Raw genomic sequence first — 23,405 nt, forward strand, 5'->3', positions numbered from 1 at the left:
CTACGTGTCTGTGTCGCCTTGTCTGACCTGTCCGTGTTTTAAGTGTTGTATGTCAATTTGCGTGTCTGTACACTGAGAGTAAAATTCCTTGTATGTGCCCTCAAAACTGATTCTGATTCAGGTGACAGTTCCCCTCCACACATGTAGGGGGCAGCACTGCTCTGTCGAAGGAGGAAGCAGCTCCGGTTGGTGAAACTGCTGGAAACTGATGGAAACAGTGCAGTTAGCGGTTAGCACTTAGATTACACCTTTGTGTTTGATTAAAGTGCCTGTAGTTAACACGACATACGTTTGTTGGAGAGGAGGACATGGCCGGCGGAAGTGAAGATCTGTTTGACAGTATCGTGATGGCGGACGAAAGGTGAGTTTTCTGTCTTGTATACATCAGTAAAGTAACATTGTCTTTTCGACACACAAAAAAACACCTGTATTTCTCCGGCGCTCTCCGGACATTGAGAGGCTTCATACGGCAGTTTACTACTTAACGATATAACTGAATTTATTAGTTCTGTGAAAAGATCTTTAGTCTTTAGTTTATAATCGTTCAGTGTCACTTTTGTTTATTAGGCTCCGTAGAAGAAGAGGGTTCTTCCTGAGGGTGAGCTCGTTTGTGTTTTAGGATGAAGTTACCAGGATCTCCGTGCTACTTCATATTCACACTGTGAAGTCAACAAACACGTGCTGATCAAAGCATTTGGTACAAATGCAATAACAATAATACGTGGGTGTGTTCATCGGCAGATATGTCTCCAGACCAGATGTTTGATACAATTCTTATGAAGATATGAACTGCAAACAGTGTTTGACCCTTACATGTCGAAAGAAGAACTTGAGGGATGGAGGATTTATTTGGCAACAGATTTTTCTCATTCAATGATCAAAATATTGCATCCACCTCTTTGGTTTCTTTTCAGGCACTTTATGGTGAAACACGGTTATCAGCTTGGGTTGTTTTTAGTCAGCATTAAAAATATTATTTTATTTAACAATTGTTCTCAAAAAGAAGAGGATGCTCATCTCCACAGGAAGATTTTTGTGTTTGTTCACTCCATAATGTGTAGTATCACAGGTAAATAATGACCTTGGCTGTCGTATCCTTATTTTGTGTGATTGATTTAAAAACACCAACAAAATTAGACGGATACATTTAGTTTTAAACAATGACAATCATTTATAAACTATAGGCTAGACTTCAGCTCATTCTCATCACTGATGAACCCCCACAAAGAAGAGTTGTATTGTTTTAAACAGTACACTGACGTAAAAAGCAGCACAATATCCGGATGTTTCTACTAAAGCGGTGCATGCAGTTCTTGTCGGCAGGCATAACTCACATAAATCAGCATGTTGAGTAATATAGTAATGTAAAGGTTACACAGTCAGGACAATAAGCAGTTTATGTTTGTGTTTCAGGTTCCGGGGGGAGGGGTACCGAGAGGGCTTCGAGAGAGGGAGCTGCAGAGGGCTGCAGGACGGCCGCAGACACGGAGCCTCTCATGGGGCCAAGCTGTCCACAGAGGTAGCTTTATTGGCTGGCAATGACACAAACATCTTGATTGTGTCTGGTCATTCAGATTTATTTACTGGTCGTCATGGGGACTGTAAAGCCACGTCGACACCTCTGGGACATCGCAGTGTGTGTTGCCTGTTTTAAAGGTGTGCTCTCAGGTGTGTTTAACCTTCCCCTCTCTTGGTCTCACACCTCCTACAGATTTCTTTTTATTATGGGTTTGCCATCACGTGGAAATGTCTCCTCCAACATAACACAGACATGAAGTCCAGGTAAGACCATCAGGTGTTGACTTGACAAGATTTTATAGAACCTCTAACAGCTGACATACTTAGTGAAACTGGGTTAAACACAATATTTCTTAACAGATACTATGTACCTACAGAAGTAGAAGTAGATTAATCACTGCCTCTGTGTGTGTGTGTGTGTGTGTGTCTGTCTGTCTGTCTCTGTGTCTCTGTGTGTGTCTGTCTGTGTGTCTGTGTGTGTGTGTGTGTGTGTGTGTGTGTGTGTGTCTGTCTGTCTGTCTCTGTGTCTCTGTGTGTGTCTGTCTGTGTGTCTGTGTGTGTGTGTGTCTGTCTGTCTCTGTCTCTGTGTCTGTGTCTCTGTGTGTGTCTGTCTGTCTGTCTGTGTCTGTGTCTCTGTGTGTGTCTGTCTGTCTGCCTGTCTGTGTCTGTGTGTCTGTCTGTGTCTGTCTGTGTCTGTCTGTGTCTGTGTGTGTCTGTGTGTGTGTCTGTCTGTCTGAGTCTGTGTCTCTGTGTGTGTCTGTCTGTCTCTGTGTCTGTGTCTGTCTGAGTCTGTGTGTCTGTGTCTGTCTGAGTCTGTGTGTCTGTGTGTCTGTCTGTGTGTCTGTCTGTGTGTCTGTGTCTGTGTCTCTGTGTGTGCATGCTGACAGGAAGCGTATGAAAGCTCTGGAGGCTCTGCTGGCTTTGATCCAGGACTGCCCTCAGGATGACCCTCAGTCTGTGTCGCTGCAGGAGGACATGGAGAAGCTCCGGGGAAAGTTCAGACAGGTAACGTTGTTTATGTGATTTATAATAGACCTGTGATAGCGACAGCAGCTATGTCTGTAAGCAACAGAAGGCTAAGACTCCTCTCTTTCAGGTCAGCATGATGTCTATTGTTGATGACATCATTACGTCGCACAGATACAGAAATATGACAGAGCTGAAATCTTGCTCAAACACATACTGTTACAGTTCAGGGTTGTTAATGAATGAAACATATTGATTTGTGCTTGATGTAAACAGGAGCATGATGCACATTTAAAGCAAACAGGAGATGAACTTGTCTTATAATGATGCGGAACAGGCACTAATTGAAGGAATTTAAGTTTTAAGTGCTTAAAATAATTTGTGCCATTTAAATTTGAAATTAGTTTATAAAGTTTTGTAAATAAAAAAAACCATCTTCTCTGCAGAGTTCTGAAGGTTGCTAACCAAAAGTCTCCCGTTATTTACTTCTACAAGAGTGTCTGTATTCATTACACTGCTCCGTAAAGACAACATGTTGTTACACCTGAAGGTAAACCATCTCACTGACGTAACATGAGTGATGAACATGATGTAACACAGCAGTTATCTTTCTGCTGTCGTCCAGGTCTGCTCTATGCTCAGCGTCCCGGCCGACTTCAAGGATTACATCAAAACCTCTGCAGGGACTTCTTTCTGAGTCTCTCCTGACGATGATGATGAAGATGAGGATGAACCGACCTCTGCGTCCTGCTGTCAGCCTGGCAACAGCGAGTGATTTGTCTGCGGTGGATTTTATTGAGGGTTTGGAGCAGTGACTGTCAAAGTGTCGAACTGGATCAGTCTGAGGACGGTCTTCAGGACCTGCAGGGTCTGGACCTAGGCTGCACACACTGAGTTGTGCTGGAAGGTTTCACTGTTTTTATATGCAACTGAACTGAGGGTCCGGAGACAGCTCTACAGACTGTGAAAGACAACAATCGGGCTGTTTTCAGAAGAACAAATGAACATCACGAGATACTAACATATCATCCTTGAAGCCGATCTGCTCTCTGGTGTCTGACGAGTGTTTGGGACAGCAGTGCTGCACAGTCACTCATTTTCACCTTTTGATACATCAGCTTGCACTGAAGGACTTGACACACAAACCTTTGAAGAGCTTGGGTAATAAGGTGTATTCTTACAAAATAAAAACACATCAGTATGCACTTTGCATTAAGCTGTAAACTATGATGGGCAGACAAAATAACAGAAATATATCTCTTGCAGTGAAAGATATTGTGACTAAAGCCTGACGCAGGCGGAGTGTCATTAAGCCACCGAGTCGCTGCTCAGGCGTGTTGTTTGAACAAGAGAACAGCACCAGGCAGCAGCAATACAACAACCATTGTCAAGTCTGCTGAGTTTGTAATAAAAGTATTCTTAAACATCCTGTGAGGAGTTATCACTGCTCATAAAACAGACTGAATTTAATCCTGATACGAATCAACAAAGCACACAGACTGATTATTTCTATATACATGTTGGACGAGGACATTAACGGCACACACAACGGAGGTACCTTTGTTCACATTTTCCCTGGAAAAGATCCTCAGTGAGCGGCACGTTAGTCAAAAGGACGCGGGTGAGATTTGTCCTGGTCGTCACAGATGGTTTCACTGACACAGTATAAATAGTGTAGGTTACTGGAGCTAGGTCAGTAATATAGAGACGGGACCAGATCAGCTGCCCCTCCCCCTCCTTTTTTATTTCACTTGGCCTTCAGGGCTTCCGTAGATTTTCTTGCTCTTCTGTACCTGGTTTGGATTTTGACATTTTTGACAGACAGCCAGCACTCCTGTCAGGAATATCATGTCAGGAGTATCTTGATCCGTTTATTAATGGATAAGACATTAGTCAGCCCTCATTTTAATCAGGAATAATCTTGTTTTTGTGATACAGACCAAATTCACAGAAATCACACAGAAAGCATGTTCTCCATTGATCGAAATATAACTGTCGCTGCAGTCTTTGTCTTTAACACAGCCGTTTAGTTGACCTGTAATAAACGCAGAAGAAAACAATATTTAACAGACTGCAAGAAGCTGCCACCAGGGGGCGTAGCGATTGAACCACGATAACAGGCTCTCTGTCAGACACTGATGTGATTTATAAATAACTTCTAACAGTAATGATGAGTCACCTCATTTCATCTTCTACGCGCCGGCCTTGATGTGGGTAGGTATTAGTTTAGTGTTAGTCACTAAGTAATCCAGTGAGATTCATGATATCAGGACTAATGTGTTACTTTTAGAGTGTGTGCCTCCTGAAGCAGCTGAACACTTTAAAGGGAAATTCTGCTATTTTTTTAAGCTTGGCCACTATTTAGTCTAAATGACAAAAAGCAAACACAGTTTTGATTTTCTCCAGTAGATTTCTTCAGCCGGCAGCAGTGAAACCATCTGCAAGGTAAAACAATGGGGACAAATGCATCCAAGTGCAACCACTAAAAGTTCTTGTTTCCACTGACAGGCTCAGGTTGTTATTCTAAGTGTGTGACAACATGACAGAAAGGATCCCTACAGAGATAGACCTTTTTGTTACAGAGGAAGATGATTGTTTTAACCACACACAGACGTTACATCGCTCTCTGCAAACACACCAGACTCCATTGGACATGGCTGGACACAGTAGCTGGTCTACTCCTGTCCTGATCACTTTCTTTTTTGTGCCATCTGTTTCTGTGTTTAATCAACTAATCAATACTCAGAAACATGTTGATAAAAACACATTTGCACTGCATGGGACCATAGGCTGTAAATAAAAAAAATTGACGTAGCAACCCATTTTCCAGGTCACCATTTAGAGACTTGTCAATCACAGGTAGCCCCGCCCCAAACCCTCCCCTGGTTTCTGGTCTCTGTGACTCCAAATATGCTGTCAGTATACCTGGATATAACGTGTTTAGAAAGGACACAGTTGGAAATAGAGGAGGAGGAGTGAGGTTTTACATTAATGAGCATATACAGTGTAATCAGATCCAGTGCTCCTGATGAACTTGAGTGTAGTGGTCTTAGCGTTGTTCTGTCTCATCAAATGTCGTATACCAATATTGGAAAACACCGGCCACCCTCAGCTTAAGGCCTTACGAAGGTAACGTCATTTTGATAAGGAAGTTATATGAGGTGATTTTAATATCAACTGGGAGAATAAAACTGACAGGAAGCCTTTAACGCAACTTGTAGACACTTTTGATGTGGTCCAGATGATCAGCATCAAACCAGAGAGGATAATTAAGTCTTATAATATGGTGACGGGTGACTCTTAGTTTTCTGAATATAAAACCCCATATCGTTTAGTCTGAAAAAACAATGGGAGAAATGAACTGGTCAGACCACTTACAAGGTACTGATGTAGAAGACAATAGCCAGTCAGTCATATCTGCCATTCTCTCAGTTATAAATAGATACCAAGTGGTCACTAAAACCAAACATGGTCAAACGACGGTTCTCCCGTGGTTAAAAGGTGATATCTGGAAATGAATGAAGGAAAGTGATAGAGTTAAATGTTGACAGACAAAAATGTGTTATGTTGAGGAACTAGGCCTCTAAAGAAATAAGAAAAGTCAAAGCTAAATATTTCGTTGACATAATAAGTGAAGGGTAATATGACAGCAATTTGGAAACACCTAAAATCACTGACAGGGAGGCCTAGTGGTACAGCTGAAAGGAAGTGGCAAATAAACATAAATGGCAACATATGTGTAGACGCAAAAACTATCGCCACTGCTTTCAATGACTTCTTTGTTAATTATTTTAAATTTGTACCCCAAAATCCTCTGACATCAGTGGATGAAATGCAACCAGCTTTTAACGTGTTATGTCACTGAAACCTGTCCTCTGCTGCTTTATGCTGGTTTAAATCCTATCTCGACAACAGAAATCAGTGAGGATCAAGGACGTGGTTTCACCGACTCTTATGTGTGATGTTGGAGTGCCTCAGGGCTCTATTTTTGGTCCTCTCCTTTTTAGCTAATATATTAACGATCTGCCTTCATCATGTGTTGGAGCTAACGTCCAAATGTATGCAGATGAGGTGGTAATATACTTACAAAAACTGTGAAAAGGCTGCCCTCAAACTTACATTAATGATGGAAGCGGTCACAAAGTGGCTTGCAGACTCCTGCTTTCATCTTAATGTGAAAAAAACAGTTTTGTCTGTCTTCTGTAATGTAATGTGATTTTATGTTGTCATGTCTTAATCATCTGTGCTGATTGTTTGCTTGTTTGACGTCCTTCGCAATGTGATCTTATGTGTCATGCTTTAACTGCTTGTGCTGATTGTCTGCTTAATATTGTCTTGTATTTATCGTTGCTTATATGTCTTACTGTGCATGTTGCTGCCTTACTCTCCCAAGCCTATTGAGCTGTTCACGTTTTGCCTTTTCCTGTTCAGCTTTTTATATGTTGCATGTTTTATTTGTTGTTTTAATGGTCAACTTGACCTCAGGCCGAGGGACAGCAGTTGAAAAAGAGCTTTTTGGCTAACAGTGGCACTTTTACAGTGATGTTGATTAACGTGCATTGTCCCTGAGAATAAACCAATGAAAACAAATGGGAGCATCACTGACTAAATGAACATCATGCTGTGCTGAAGAAGACTTGAAACTGGAGATTGTTTACTGAGGGAATAAATCAAGAGAGAAGGAGGACCATTTTCTCATAGACTTCTATAGAATCAGACTGTTTGAAAGCAGTGGAGTCGCCCCCTGCTGGACATGCAGGCACAAACGGAGAGGCAAAGTCCACCTGTTGCAAACAGTCGCTGGCAGGGACCACACACACACAGTTTGTTGCATTGTGTTGTTTGCAGATGTGTTACAGCAACTTTTGTTGTGTAGTCATGTCGTAGAAGTCGGTGTGAGTGCTCAGAGTCTGTACTGCTTTAAATTTAGAATGGATCATTCTACTGACAGAGCCGGTGGTCAATGTTAACCTCTCCTGCCCCGCTCTACACCAAGTACACCATGTATGTGTAAACCTACAGATAGAAGCATGTCAGCAGTGTATGTACAGAATGTGTACATGCTGCTGCTCAGTAAACACACACACACACACACACACACACACACACGACGACAACAATAGCATCAGGAGGTACCAGAGAGGACCAGAGGGAATTTTCCAGCCTTTGTCAGCCAGCCTGCTTTTTATTCTGGATCCAAGCTCACACTGACAATGACCCAACAGGGCTGTGTGTGTGTGTGTGTGTGTGTGTGTGTGTGTGTGTGTGCGTGCGTGCATGCGTGCGTGCGTGTGTGTGTGTGTGTGGTACAGTAGCAGCTGGTTTATGCAGTGTCAGGCAGCAGGTGAACGCTGTCTTGTACTCGGCAGCCTCTGAAGGCAAATAGAGAAAGGAGAAAGAGGGGAGGAGGGTGGAGAAGAGGACGGAGGGGGACGAGTGTGTCCCCTCTTAAAGTCAGAGAAAGAATCAAAGCCACAGACAGAGCCAGCAATTATCAGATGGGAAATCCACAGAAAGAGAAAAGGAATGAATCGATTAACAAGTGGAGAGGAGGAAGAGGAGGAGAAAGGGGAAGGAGTTAGAAGAATAATAATGAGAGGGGAGAGGAGAGCGATGGGGAGCAAGATCAGGAGGGAGAGGAGGAGGAGGGAGCGAGGTCTTTGAGAGAATGTAGAGGAATGTGGGGAGCAGGTGGTGAGTGGTGACATGAAAAGCTGTGGTGACAAATGCAGCCGTCCGGCCGGCCGCAGCACAGAAGAGCTCTGAATGAGACGGTGGCATCGGATTTCAGCTCCGGAGGAGGAGGAGGAGGAGGAGGAGGAGGAGCCTCCATGATGAACAGCCACACACATATAGTTTAGTTAATACTCACTGAAATATTTGTACGGCTTTCTGCTTTCTCGTTTCTTCTGCTTCCCCCCCCCCCCCCCCGCAGAGTTATCCTTCCCTCCATGTTTGGTGTGGTCCGGCTGAGTAATGTCTCTGCTGCTCGCAGACCACAGACACTTACCTGTGACAGGACCAGAATACTTTATCACATGTCAAATAAGTGTGAGCAGGTGCAGTGCGGACACACCTTACAGAGAGACCATGTTGTTTGTGGCTCCATCAGCTGCTTTAACCCTGTCAGACCCACATACAGGAAACATGACACAGAGCTTAGGGTCCATGGTGTATTGCTTATGTAGCCCAATTACAGTGTATCAAAATCAAACAACAGTCACATTTTTATGAATCGGCACTTATTAATACAACATTTACAAAACTTAAATCTAAATCTACTGGCCCCGTGTCATGTGTGAGGTTCACATTATTTTACCACTCAGTGTTGCAGAAGTGCAATACAGACAGAACAAACACCTAATTTGATGAATGTTTTCCACAATAACTTAAAATCTACACGTTGGACACATTCAGTCCATGAGCTTGAAGTTTGCAGGTTGTGTAAACTCATGGTCTGAAGGCCTGAAGATAAATGTACTGACGTCTGTCTTTAGGGCAGCTAACCGTGCAGCAGTGGGTCTGACAGGATTACATCATTCAGTCTCATTCCCCTTGGACCATCATTCATTGTTTCAACCTGTTCTGATACGGTTCTGTCTGTGTGCCGAGATCTTCATCCAGCAGGAGCGAAACTTTGAATGTATTGAATCAAACTTATAAAACAATGAAAGTGAAAATAACTGCAATGAAAGTTTAAACACATGGAATAAATAAAATAAACGTATTATACACTTTGAGTAAAAATGAACGTATGAAATAAAACTTTGATAAATACAAAGGGATTTGTTTATATGAAAACAAATGAAGCTTAAATATATACGATGGAAGTTTGAATATATGGAATAAAGTTGATTTATATAAAACAAAAGTTTAATATACAGTGACTATACAGTGAATATAAATAAAGACAGTTTGAGCTTTTGGATTAAAAATTTAAATTCAATTTATGGAAAAATGAAATCTAAATAAATTGAATTGGAGTAGGAATAAATACAAATTTCAACTTTCATACTTTTATTCCAGATAATCAAACTTACAGTCTGTGTTTTAACCAGACTGAACCGGACTGTGTGTGTGTGTGTGTGTGTGTGTGTGTGTGTGTGTGTGTGTGTGTGTGTGTGTGTGTGTGCGTGTGTGCTGAGGGTCTTTGTCTGCTGCTGGTTGAGCTGGCGCTGGCAGGCCTGTGGGAAAGGATTAGACTTTTCACGCCTTTTCCTCCACACTGAAGCCCCATCAAAGACATTCCTTGCATAACAAATCAATGAGTACTGTCTCACACACACACACACACACACACACACACACTCACACAATTACTCTTGTTAATCATTAGCCAAACAATAAGTTTAGGGATTCAGACAGACCTTTCTTGTTGTCTCTGCTGTGGGACATGAGCAGATCTTACAGGTCGAAACATTAGTCGAGTTTTAGAACCATGAAGTGTGTGTGTGTGTGTGTGTGTGTGACCTGCTGTTTGTTAGTGCTAGAATTAGTTTAATAATGATGTAGCATTAAAGTGTGAAAGTCTATGTTGTCTAGCTGTGATCCTCCTTCAGTCTAGCCGTGCAGCACTTATGACTCTGTAATAATTAAGATTGAACAGGCACAAGTGTCCGCCTCTCTCCCTGTTCAGCTGAAAAAGCAAAGGCGACTTGTTGTATCTGACGCTGGTTTTGACCCGAGGATCATTTCTGTTTATTTACGTTGGCAAAAAAACAAAAACCTGTGAATATTCGCCCTTCAGAATCCTTCAGATCCGAAAACAAATCCTGTCTGAGATCTTAACATCACCTGGACTCACACACAGCTCAGCTACTCTCCCCTCCTCCTCCTGAACTGTGTCTGATGAACTCTCCTGCTGCTTCCAGCTCCTCGAGGCTGACCAGTGCCCAGTGTGATGAGCTGTTAGCTCGGATCAGTACCAGGATTTCTCTGATGGACACCACCTACCGGCGTTGTGTTTCAGCTGTGGAGCGCCTGTCCGTCTGTCTCGCTGAGTGGCAGCATCATTGGATCTAGAGAGTGACATGTGGGCTGGACTCTGACTTACTACAGCGCTATGAAGCCAAAATAAACAGATGTTAGTGAGATTTACTGACAGTAAATCTGACTTCATTTGTTGCACAAGCAGAAAGTGTACTCTTAGTCTGAACACTCCTTAAGTCTGTTACGTTCACAGACCTCTGTGATTTTTTAACTTTAGCAGATTTCATTCATACTGTTTAAAGGATTCATTTTTATTAAACCAGGAAAAAAAACTCTTTTCAAGAGTGTCCTGGCCAACACAGGCAGCAGTACAGTTAATTCAGTTGCATGTTAAGGCCGGACACTGCATCCCGTCTGACAGGTAATACATGTGTGTTACAAACATACCTCGTCACCCTGCAGCTCTCTGCAGCGCTTCTTCTTTCTCCAACATGACCTTTAGCTTTGTTGTCAGTATATTGACCATTTTATTAACTCTCTTAAAAAACATGGAAGTTGCCGGTCACATGTTGCGTTTGATCCAAACAAACCCAGTGGAGGGTGGTGGCTCTGAAGAGAGTGAAACAACTCATCTTCCTCTGTGACTAACAGGTCTCTCTCTGTAGGATCCTTTCTGTGATGCTTAGTCTGAGCCTGTCGGTGGAAACAACAAGAACTTTTGGGGGATGCACTTTGATCCATCAAGGATTATGTTGCAGCCATCAAAGCCCGTTTCATGCTGCAGGCTGCAGACGTCTACTGGAGCAACATGTTGTACCTGTTCATCATTCAGACCCTGAAACATGCTGACAAATGTGCTGACTCTGAACAGCAGTAGTATGCAGTTGGACATTGAGAGAACAGACATGCAGTTTTCATCTAATTCATGTTTTTATTGTGTAGTTGACACATATATGAACACACTGTTCTTCCCAGTCGCAGACATACTGGTGTGAAGTGGACACAACTGTGTGGAATGATTTGTAAAAACAAGAGTCTATGGCTTACTGAGCATGAATCTATGTACAACTCAACTCACTGACAGTTTGACGATTGGAGCACAAAGCTTTTTCTTTCATAAATATAAAAAGGGGAGGAGAGAAGGCCACCATGGGCCTAAAGGGGGGATAAAGTCTCTTTTAGCGAGACAGCTTAACACTCAACAGAGTTATACAGATCCCATTTTCTGTTATGGCACCATTATCACAGCACGGCCTCGCTGCTGCGTCCATCCTAACAGAGCCAACACGCACAATCGAACAACACGTCCACAAAGAAAGACTACCAATCAGAGATCGATCTGGACTGTCACATGAGGTATTGTGGATCATTCTCGACATTGTCTCCTTTTCCTTTTTTTTGGAATAGTTCGCAAATTCATTGAACGTAATTATAAACAAAAACACATAGAATCTACATACACATGAGGATGTCAATAACACGATTTTCTATGAGAAAATTCAGACCTAGAATGGCAGTATATTGACATGTATAAAAAGTAGCAGCAAACAACGAGAGAAAAGCATCGTTTTATCCTTTTTAAAAACACGTAGCTGGGATTTATTTTCTATAGCAGCAGAATACAAGGAGTGTTTCATCTCCTACTCTCTATCCTTAATGTACAATCAGACACCTACATGACAGGGCTCCTACACAGCCGGACCCACGCGTAGTCGTCCATCCGTCTCCCCCGTCCTGCGCAGGAACCCTGACGTGAACTCTACAGCATTAAGACACACCTCCCTGTTGAGCCTTCACCCTTTTTGCCACTTTTGCTGCCTTCTCAGCTTTGCTCTCCACTTTTTTAGTCAAGTCCCCCAAGAAACGAAGCCCCCCTTTGTGCAAATCATTTCAATAGTCTCAACACTCCTTTCTTTCCTCCCAGAATCCATGAGCACGAGTGTTTGAGCGGGAGAGGAGCCACACAGGAGCTGTCCTGCTGATTCACACCAGTTTTAGTTTGACACATATCTCTGGGCATCAGGGAGAGAGATGCAAGCTAGAAAAATAAATACTATCTGAAAATAGAGTATTATTTGAGCTATCAAAATAATACTTTTTAGTTTTCGGTCTGCACACTACGGGACGTGAGAGCAGCTCTGCCTGTTTGAAACACTGGTTGAACTAAAACTTGTGAGGCAGCGTCAGCACAACAGCGGCTCCGTGAGGCTCCCGGCACGTTGAGCAGCGTTCAGTCTGGTCACTTCTTCTGTCCCATCACATGATCACATCAGAGCCCGGTGCAACTCTCCATCAGCAAACACTCCTGCCCACGGCCCCGTCCGTTCATTTACACAAACTGTGATTTTTAGTCGACCAGCAGCGCTGACCAAAAGTGCTTTTTTAAGAGAACAGGTTGGAATGGTTAAACTACGAGGAGAAAGAAACATTAAAGAGAGGGGCTGGGCATCCCAGTCCTAAAAACTGAACAGCCCTGTATAGGCTTAATGTGGGACCATGTTTAACTGGTTTCATCGTTGTTATCGTGATGCTCTGCAGCATTTAAAATCTTATACGATGATAAATATGGATGGATAAAATATCGCCCAGCCCTCTGACAGCCTGCCGATCGCTCTGCTTGTTTGTGCATCGATCTGATCTCATGAAACAAGCCAACACGCCGTGCAGAGCGGCTCTCACACAGCCTTAAAGAACAAATAGAGGAGTAAGACTAACAGAAGGTCTAACATGAGATATAATAAAGTGACTAAACAGAAGCAAGCAGGGATACATGGGTGTCACACATGGGAGCTTGGACAGGAAGAGGTGAGAGTGAAGCTCTTCTCTGTGATCAGAGTCAGACGTGGACAGACTGCAGAGACCTGCTGACACATGCTGGGCGAGCAGGCAGGTGGAGTCTGTCAATTTACACATCCTACTTTAATATCGGAGGGAGAAACATGCTGTGTGGCTCCAGCCCACGCCGCTCATCGCCTCTCTGGTACATTTCTGTACTTTTCCCGAGAGGTGGGGGGAGGGGGGGGCAGGAAGTGGGACTTGGGCCTTTGTTGCGGGGTGAGCAGGAGGCGGGGGGTGCTGGGTCCTGTCTTGCCTGGCCGTAGCGGACATGTGAGTGACATGTCGGCCATGACAGCAGGAGGAGGAGGCTGAGTTCAGAAGAGGCACCCCCTCCCCTAAACCCCCCTCTGTGGACAAGTTTCCCTCGATCATCAGGTCACGGGGCGACGCGGCGATGCTCGTTCAGATGTTGATGTCTCTGACGTCTGTGGGGGTGCAGGACAGGTCCACGTCCTCGTCCACGCGCTTGCTCTCTGTGCTGCCGCCGTGCTGCTGAGCCTGCCGCAGGCTGGACTCCAGCAGGGACTCGATCTGCTCCTGACAGGCCCGCAGGCAGTCCTGTAGAGCACAGAGCCACACTGAGCATGCACGTCACCCTGCCAACATGCACACGCGTGCTGAACAATGTGTGTGTCTTACCGGGTCGCTGCGGATGACCTGCGACAGGAAGTTGGTGAGGTTCTGGGAGGACAGGGAGGCGTCTTGACTCTTCAGGTAGAGACCCTGCACCGCCGCCACCACGCTGCCCGCCGCCACCATGGATGGAGGACTGGCAATGAAGTTGACGTCTGTGGGAACAACCGAGTGTGTGTTACAACACAGTGCATCTACAGCCACACACACACAGTACTCTGAGAGGGTCAGAAGTGCACACATCGGTATTACTGCTTATCTAAACGTAATGAAGGATTCATATCACTAGAATCTGTTGTGCTCTGCTGGGACGGCTTTCATTTTAAATCATGAAGGATTACGTAAACAACGCTCCCTGCAGTAACACTCTGCTGATCCTCTTTCAGGTCACTTCTGATCACAATGATGTTGAAGAGGGAAACTCATCACTGCCGAGCTGAGGCTGGGTCTTTGTTTCAGCAGAAAGTTCTGGATTCTGAACAATCATGTGGTGTAAAGAGCAACAGAGAGCAACGTGTCCCACCTGTCGCACACAGAGCCACGAAGGTCTGCGCGTGTTTCCTGAGGATCTGTTTGGTGGACGGGTAGATCTCCAGCTTGGACAGGAAGTGCTCGATGAAGTCGTGAGGCGTGACTGAAGCCAGATCCCACTTGAGCTTGTTGAGGACCAGCAGCTCCATTTGCTGTGGACAGAGCAGAAGCAGAGCTGTGAGTCACACTGAAGCAGAGAAACACGTCCTGCTCCTGCTGCTCATATTCACGATGTAAAGACGGACTCTGATCACAGCATCACAGTTATCTGCTCTTCCATGTTATCACACGTGGTGCATACTAACAGGTCTGATTCATTTCTTACTAATGAAACATCATGAAAATGAAAGAAACTGCATTATTATGAGTCATGTCAAAAGTGACAAACATTATTAAGTATGTACGAAAACACAACACATGTCACATGATCAGGATTCCTTCTGCTATGCTTCATACCTCCATGGTAACACCTGCCATATTAACTCGGTATATGTAGTGCTCGTGATCGCTCAGCCCTGATAAACAAAGAAAGGAGTGTGTCTGCAGCTCCGCCCTGTGGCCGCTGGGTGTCGCTGTGAGTCTGCGTTTTCTTGGCAGTCACTGAGACCATTCATGAAACGAGAGAGGCCTAACAGACATCATGAGAGTCACAGGCAGCCATTCACACCGAGCTGCTCATGTGTTCTGTTTGTTTACACCTTCTCACGCGCTCATTGATGTAATAAAAATAATTTCCTCCATAGAGGATAAAACATGTGATGTGACAGTGAGCTGCTGACTCTGGGTTCTGCTCTGCCGGTTACTCTACGTGTGTTATGCAACATGATGTCTGTAAATTACCAGCAGCTCTCCGGGCTGGACCGAGTTATCGGTGTAGATGCAGAGTTTCTCCGCCGTCAGAGGCACTGTCTCCTTCATCTTGGAGGCTAGAAACATGCACGTGGCTCCCAGCAGCTGCAGCCTCGTTTTCCTGGTGGCCTCCACTGATAAAAATCTGTCCAAATAGTTCATAGCCATCGGAAACACCTCCTCCTCACACTTCTGCTCCTCGCACACCTGAAAGGTGAGAAAAGCACTTAAAGTCGGCCCCTGTAAGTCTCTGTGTTTGTGCGCAATCAGCCAAAAAGCAAAGAAACCAAACTAAACATTGTGAGCATCTAATTCGTTTCAGTTTAGAATGAGGTGCTGGGCAAACTATTTAATGTTAATTTAATTTAAAGCCAAACAAACGAGATGTTTTCATGAGACGGCAGCAGAAAGGAAAGAGCGGAGTGAGTTTGCAGTCAGTTCTGACGGAGACACAAAGGTGGCGTCCATGCGAGTTTCACTCTAATTTCAACTTCGTCATCTTTTCAAAAAAGATTTAAAAATATAGAAAAATTACCAGCGTGCTTCAAAAGAGCATGTAAATGATCCTCGTCGACCGCCTGATCGGATGAGACTCAAATGTGTCGAATTGTGACACGTGTGGATTTTTTAAAAATCATTTCTCGCGCGGAGGTCTTTTTCACGAGCTGCCTCGACTCTCCGATGCACGCGTTCAAAAATTAATTAAAAATATAAAACTACATAGAATTCAAGTGAAAAGTCCCCGTTAATGTCAGAAAATATCTAAAGTATCAAACCCGACAGTTCAGCTGGATTTTACACTTTCACACTTTTATTAAATCTCGTTTTTCCGGCGCGAGCTCCGCAGGCTGCGCAGCCTCGGCGGGCACGGACTCTGTGGATCCGCTGAAAGCAGCCGAACCGGCCGCAGCAGACAGCACCGAACCACCTCATCCTGAAGAAGCATTTGTGCCTCTTTTAACGAAGTCACTGTCATTGTTTGTCGTGTTGTAGATTTTTAATGAGATTAAAATCCTCCTCACATGCGACAACAAAGATGGCGCGTAATACTGGCACGGGCCGGACTGCATACGTGTACATTGCTCTTATTTAGGAATATTTTCGCATGTTTTAACATTTGAGAAGCTTCCACAAAATAAAAGATGATAAGAAAATAAGTGTCACCGAGGTTATCATGCAGGAGAGCAGTGCTGAGCCCGGAGCTGCTCTTATGGCCGAAGGACCACCCAGAACTCACGAGGACATACTTTTCACAGCGTTTATGTAACATAACACACTTTTACTTCAAACAGCCTCACATTCATCTCCTCTATGTCAGACTAGATCTCTCTCTCTCTCTCTCTCTCTCTCTCTCTCTCTCTCTCTCTCACACACACACACACACACTCACACACACACACACAGCAGGTCAGCTCACACTAAGTTGAGTGAAGTACCTCTAACATCCAGGTGGCGACGATCTTCCTCATTTTGGGAACAATGTCCTTCTGCACGCACTTGAAGTAGTTCGGGGCCGGCAGGTAGCTCTCCTCCGCCCGCAGCAGGGTGTGCAGGACCCGGTCGTTGAGCAGGTTCACGTCCTGGTAGGCTCTCCTGATGGAGTCCACCTCGCAGCACAGCAGCTGGTCCTCCATGATCATGGTATGAATGTGAATAATAACGTGCTTAGAGTGTGTTCTCAGCCTGGTACAGTGTGTCAGTGCGGCGGCAGGCTGCGGCTCTTCTGCGGCTTAAATCTCCTCTTGTTGCGGGGCTGCTGCTGCTGCTGCGTGCTGCTGCTCCTCCGGTGTGCGCGAGCCCTCTGAAGCTCAGAGCGCTTCCCCCTGCCAGACAAAAACCCCTGCCTCGCGCTCAACTAACGTGCACACGTAATACACACAACGTTCATCTGCGTGCGCGCTGACGGAGGAGGAGGAGGCGAGGAGGGTGCGCGCAATGACGTCAGCTGTTGTTAAGAGGGAGGAGGGAGGGGGGATCAAAGAGACAAGCAGTCTGCGAGGGAGCGCGCGAGGAAGGGATTCTATTATATCCACATCTATAAGGAAAGTCTGTGGGCCCCTCCTCCTATAGCCGCGGAGCTTCTGAGGAGGAGGCGGTGGGAGGTCCGGGGCTCCGGCTGGGAGGCTTCTGTCTGTCCGCGGGGGAGGGCGGAGCGCGGAGTGGCCGGTAGGGGGCGATGGGGGCCCGCAGCCTCCTCTTCCTCCCGTGAGAGAGTGAATGAGAGCAGCAGCAGCAGCAGCAGCTCCGTGGACATGAGGGGAGCACATGGACAACAACACAGGATACAGTGTGTTTTATATCAGACATGTCGGGGAGCTATAGGACGCTAACACACCCGCATCAGTCATGTCATGTTGATGCAGGGAGAGACACTGTGAACACACCGAGCAGTCACTAACACTCTGTGTGTTAACACCACTGTGCTGTTCTTAACTTTTTTTAAACTCTGCTGATAACAGTCATCAACATGAGACATAAAGAGAAGGTCGGAGCAGAGCAGCTCATCAGAGATGTTCAATAAAAGTAACTTTACCCTCAGAGACAGAGTTCAGCTGAGATCATCTTAGAAATAAAGAAAGGATGTTAATATAACTCACTGTGTGTGTGTGTGTGTGTGTGTGTGTGTGTGTGTGTGTGTGTGTGTGTGTGTGCGCGTGCGTGCGTGCGTGTGCGCTGAGTTCTCTAACACTCACACAGACGGGAGGAGACTGCAGCTGCACCAATGGGAGGATTTGCTGTTACTAGGCAGATGTCGGTGTAACTTTTCATGTGGGGAAAAGTTCACATAGTTATTGATAACCCAGTCAAAGTCTCTGACGTCGTCTCAAACAGTTCGGACATGTTATGAAGAGAGGAGAGGTGATCAGTCTATATTTGATCCACAGTGTGTCCCTCTGCCTCTGCGGACACACTGTTTGAATGAACTCAGGTTAAAGCAGACTTTACTGCTCAGTTTAGCAGTTTTGAGTCCAGTTTCAGAGTGAATCAGAGCTCTGCACATTCCTTGAATTCCTCTGAGGACTACCGTAATGTCTGCAGAGTAACAGAGCAGCTCTGCTGCTGTGGGGGACAATAACATGGTTCTAATAAACATGTTCATCATGTTCTGCAGCGCAACATGCTAATGTGTTCTACCTGCACACTCACTGTGTTTAGAAAAACTCTTTACATTCAGGGACTATTTAAATAAAAAAATGTGTGTTCGAATCTGACACAGCTATAAATATAATCCATTAAATATAAACAGTCATTAATTTCATATCGAATGATACAAACACTAATGCTGTTACACCAGTACCGCCCTGCTGATGGCCTGGCAGCCTTTAGCACGTCACTTTTTATTTCAAGGATTTTATTTAAAGTTTGTGCACTTTAGAACAAGGCACTATAATGTGTTAATGTAACTTAATGTAAAGTTGTTTTTGACATATCCGTGCTCCATCAGTGGTCGATTCTCTTCAGCTCCTGTGATGTGAACACACACACACACACACACACACACACACACACACAGGCTTTCTGTGGGAAACAAAGGGAGCAGGAGCATGTGACTTTTGCAGTGAGGCTCTTCTAGCAGCTTTATGGTAACCAGGAGAGGAAGTGTTTAAAGGGACGGGGGAGCTGCAGTGAGAGCAGCGGGCCTCACAGCGCTGCAGACTCCTGATAGCTGCAGCTCCAACACTGCTGCAGGTTACCACTGGACGGCTCACTGCAGTCACACTGGTTAATACAGATACTTATAATTAATGTGAGGTATAAAGCAGATGTAAGAAAGCTCCTGTAACAATGATATCAGGATAGATGTGGTGGTGCGGGCTGTGAAGAAGAAAAGACTACATGCTAACATCAGCAGGTCACCATCTAATGCTGTGTTCAAGATTTCCAGTGTCATTCCCAAAATCTCCAAAGTTTATTTGTTTTCCAATGTGAGTGAGATTTTTCTGTGACGATGTGTCATGAAAGCCAGTCAGCCGTAAGATTCTCCTGACGTTTTCAATGTTTCAACAGGAACCGTCCTAACTTCATTCAAAAAGTCAGCATTTTAAAAGTTGTCCGTCTCTTCTTGATTTTAGACTTTTTACAATCTGCATCATGAGGTTGTTATTTTGGCTTCATAGCGCTGTAGTAAGACAGAGTTCAGCCCACGTGTGACTATCTAGATCCAGTGATGCTGTCACTCAGCAGAGACAGGTGGACAGGCGCTCCACAGCTGAAACACAACGCCGGTAGTTGGTGTCCATCAGAGAAATCCTGGTACTGATCCGAGCTAACAGCTCATCGCACTGGGCACTGGTCAGCCTCGAGGAGCTGGAAGCAGCAGGAGAGTTCATCCAGACACAGCTCAGGAGGAGGAGGGGAGAGTAACTGAGCTGTGTGTGAGTCCAGGTGATGTTAAGATCTCAGACAGGATGTCTTCTGATGTATCCAGAAGTGCAAACATTAATGTTGAACTAAAGCAAAAGAACTTAGCGACATGCTAACGGTTAAAGATGAAGTAAAGCATTCAATACTTTATTGTCCAGCGCATCATGGTGTTTCAGGACAGCAGACTGACCCTTTGATACCTGACTGATTGAGTTTCCCTCAGGCTGTTGTCTGCACAGCAGGTAGGACCAGTTTCACTCTGACTGTGCAAACAGGCGTTCACGGTTACAGCTCTGCCTCTCCACGTCGGCTCATCACCTGATTCACAATCTCAAACTAAATTCATTCATTTTCTCTGTCTCTTCATTCATTCACAGATCTGCCATTCACATATTCATTCATTGGTGTGTATGTGTGTGTGTGTGTGTGTTCATGTGTCTCTTCAGACCCTCCCCCCATGCTTTTACTTTTTTGTCTTTAGTTGTTTAATGTTTTTGTCATTAACTGCGTTTAAACCTATTATTCCACACACACACACACACACACACGTTTACTCATTCATCTTAATGTGCCCTCAGCTAACAAAGCCAGCAGACTGTAGCATGCCTCACATACCTGCATGCGTCCCCAGTAAGGAACCACTGACCTGTGACTGTTTGTCATTGATTAGCTCTCTAATTCTGTCGTCAATTTATAACAACTTTATTTAACAAGCATGAACAGAAAACTGATCTCTTATAAAAACATAATTTAGTCAACATGAGGATTATGGTCACATATCCGTGTTGCCCCACCTCCAACAACCCCTGACAGCAGAGCTGTGTGAGAGTGTGGAGGAGTGTTGAAGTTAAGTCCTGATGCTTCTTCATAGTATGCCCTCACACACACACACACACACACACACACACACTGGCAGTATCTGTGTGAGAGAGTAAAGGCAGAGAAAGAGGTGAATGAACGGGGAGCAGCTCCACAATGAGCCTGCAGAGATGGATAGGGAGATTGTCCTGTGAAGTGATCCGCGAACACAGATAGACGGGGGTCACTCTTCCTGTGTGTGTGTGTGTGTGTGCGTGCGTGCGTGTGTATGTGCTGCACCACATCTGACCTAACAGCACCTCTGGTCTGGCTCGATGGGTGGGTGCTGAGGGGCCGTGTAGGGCCAAGGGCAAGGATAAGAGGAAGAAAACCCCCGGCACAATGGGTGAGTGGGAATGTGGGCGGGGGCAGGGAGGGCTGGAATGCATGCATCCCATATCACACTCACACAGCCAGAGTCCACAGGGTGCTGCTTTGATAAGTATCTGTGAATGAGGCGGACTGCCAGCTCGGCTCGGCCCAGCTAATATTTGAAGGGTTAAATTTAGCCCCCACATGTGGATCACTGTGACACACTGTACTAACATCTAGCTGAGCAGACCGTGTGTGTGTGTGTGTGTGTGTGTGTGGGTGTGTGTGTGTGTTTTCACTCTCACAGACATTCATGTGTTGTGTTTCCTGCATGTTTGACTTCAACAATACTAAAAGGTTAGCATTAGCAGGCGTAGGCATGATGGCTGAGCAGGATTCCTGTAGCACACAGGAAACACAGGGAGTGTGTGCGCACATGAAAGGGAACGTCTCTGTGGTCGTCCCCAGCCCTCAAAGTTAACAATGGCTAACGGCAATGTCACACTGTTTGGCTCATTTCAATGTGAACACGGCAATTAGAGGCTCTGTTCACTGTGCTGATGTAAATCCATGCAGCGGAGTTGAATCAAACATGCTAACTCACAGAAAAGCAGCCTGCCAGGTGATGCTCTTAAACGAAGAACCACAAACAAGGAAGATCGCAGTTCGACCGTGTTCAGGGTTTCAGTGTGCACTCAATTATATATAAGACCACATCAATCATCCTGTCTGCTTCTTCTGATGCTTCTTCTTCACTTCAATATATCATTCAATGATGATGGTTTTCATTTTGCTGCAGTCTCCTTCCACCCCAGCAGCTACATTTGCAATATCAAAGAAAAGACCAGAAATAAAGACACAAAGTCACAAACACACTTCCATTTAACAAAGTCCGTTTGAGGTTCAGCTCCATATCTGATGGGACTGATTGGTGTTTCAAAGAGAGCTTCAGTGCAGGCTGTATCGTCAGAGACGATGCTGTTCATCAGCCGTTTTTATTTTGGCAGATTCAAAGAGACTCACAGACAGTCTTTTCATTTGATGAACACACACTTGTTCCACGTGCTGTTACTGCAGCGCACTCATAAAGAAGAAGAAGAATATGTCTACCCGATCAAAAGATCTGAGAGGAAGAAACAATTTGTTTGATTGCCGTTCTGTGTTTTTGCAGACACATTTAACGTGATCGTTCCAGCAGATTGTCCACTGTAACAGCCGAGCATAAAATGAGACCTACTTGATGGTGGATGGTGAATGAGGGGCTTTGTTCACCTTTACAGTCTCTTCAGCTGTCCAACATGAGTCTGGTTCTGCTCAGGGTTTTTCTGCCTGTTAAAGGACGTTTTTCTGCCACTGTGCTGAATGTTGCTGCTCATGGTGATTCATGATGGCTCTCTCTCTGTATAACATAAACAGCCGGTCTAGACCTGCTCTGTCTTGAGATAACTTTGGTTATGATTTGGCGCTATACAAATAAAATGTGATTGATTGATTGATTTGATTACAACCTAGGTAAATGTGTCAGCCCTCAGAGCTCGTTGCCCCTCTCAGCCACCACATTTTTGTGTTTAACGGTTCAGAAGCGCTGTGACCTGGAGAGCTGACAGCAGCCCCTTTAGCCAGCTGAAGGCGAGATTATTACACCTCTGTTACGCCTCTTCTTCTATGTAAAAAGCACAGGGGCTGAATGGAGAGGAGAAGCCGCTCCGTGTTCGCTGGAGAACAAAGTAAAAACACATTAAGCTCAGGCCGCAGCCTTCAGAGGTGCACCTGATAAACTCAACAAATGAACATTAACATCTTCAGACGTCCTGATTTTACTCTGTTGAGATGCAACAAGTCAGCATGTAGAGGAAGATCACAGCACAAGAAGCACAGACAAAGACTGGCATGGTTCTACAGTATATATACAGTGTGTATATTAAGCTGCTGTTCTCTGGCGTGTACATAATAGACTCATATATATATATCTATATATATATAGATATATATATGTGTACACGAGTCTGTTATGTACACGCCAAAGAACAGCAGCTTAAGAGGGAAACTGGAGCAGAAAGAAGAGAGACATTTCTCCGTCCTGCCCTGACAGGAGCGCAGGTCAGGTCTGGCACGGCTCCAAACACGCCTGCTCCGTGGAGTCAGGGAGTGTCTTCACCTGGAAATCACTGCTGGCTCTGCTCACCACCTTTGCATAGATTTGCATAGATTTTGCATTTGACCTTCCAAGTATGTAAAGCATTCCTGAAAACAAGTCCATATGAAGTGGCCTGTAGCAGGTCGAACACATGGAAAAACCCTGCAGTGTAACTTTGTTCATTAAAGTTAACAGTTCAGTGTGAAGTGGCTGCGAGCCTCACAGTGTGTTTCCTCTCTCTGATGTGTGCACAGGGCAGGTCAGGTCTGTCTGGATTGGGTCTTTCTACTTTATTATGTTTTTAAGTGACTGACTTGATGACACATGATGATGATAGAGGTCAAACATGTCCTTACCAGGTTGAGTTTAGGAACACATCAGGCGTGTGTTTCATGCAGACGTTTGAAGCCTCCGTATTGGCTCATGATCACTTGCGTGCTGCAGGAGTCACAGAGCATTCCTTCTCACA

At 44.9% G+C, this 23,405-nt stretch overlaps 2 protein-coding genes across 2 annotated transcripts; one reads left to right on the forward strand and one right to left on the reverse strand.

Annotated features, from left to right (window-relative positions):
* The first annotated feature begins 203 nt into the window (after positions 1–203).
* Positions 204–3,907, forward strand: lto1 (LTO1 maturation factor of ABCE1). The gene is made up of 5 exons (XM_069661565.1): positions 204–361; positions 1,414–1,519; positions 1,712–1,782; positions 2,406–2,523; positions 3,110–3,907. The coding sequence occupies exons 1-5, from the start codon at positions 309–311 to the stop codon at positions 3,179–3,181; spliced, it is 420 nt and encodes a 139-aa protein (XP_069517666.1). The 5' UTR covers positions 204–308; the 3' UTR covers positions 3,182–3,907.
* A 7,351-nt stretch (positions 3,908–11,258) lies between these two features.
* On the reverse strand, positions 11,259–17,052 carry ccnd1 (cyclin D1). The gene is made up of 5 exons (XM_069662505.1): positions 16,701–17,052; positions 15,256–15,471; positions 14,408–14,567; positions 13,891–14,039; positions 11,259–13,809 (listed from the first exon to the last, which is right to left on the reverse strand). Exons 1-5 carry the CDS (start codon positions 16,902–16,904, stop codon positions 13,654–13,656), a joined length of 885 nt encoding a protein of 294 aa, XP_069518606.1. The 5' UTR covers positions 16,905–17,052; the 3' UTR covers positions 11,259–13,653.
* Positions 17,053–23,405: the final 6,353 nt, after the last annotated feature.

Source organism: Semicossyphus pulcher, unplaced genomic scaffold, assembly GCF_022749685.1.
Source record: "Semicossyphus pulcher isolate SPU_LCO1_2020_fin unplaced genomic scaffold, fSemPul1.0.p SCAF_1, whole genome shotgun sequence".
In the NCBI taxonomy this organism is placed as follows: domain Eukaryota; kingdom Metazoa; phylum Chordata; class Actinopteri; order Labriformes; family Labridae; genus Semicossyphus; species Semicossyphus pulcher.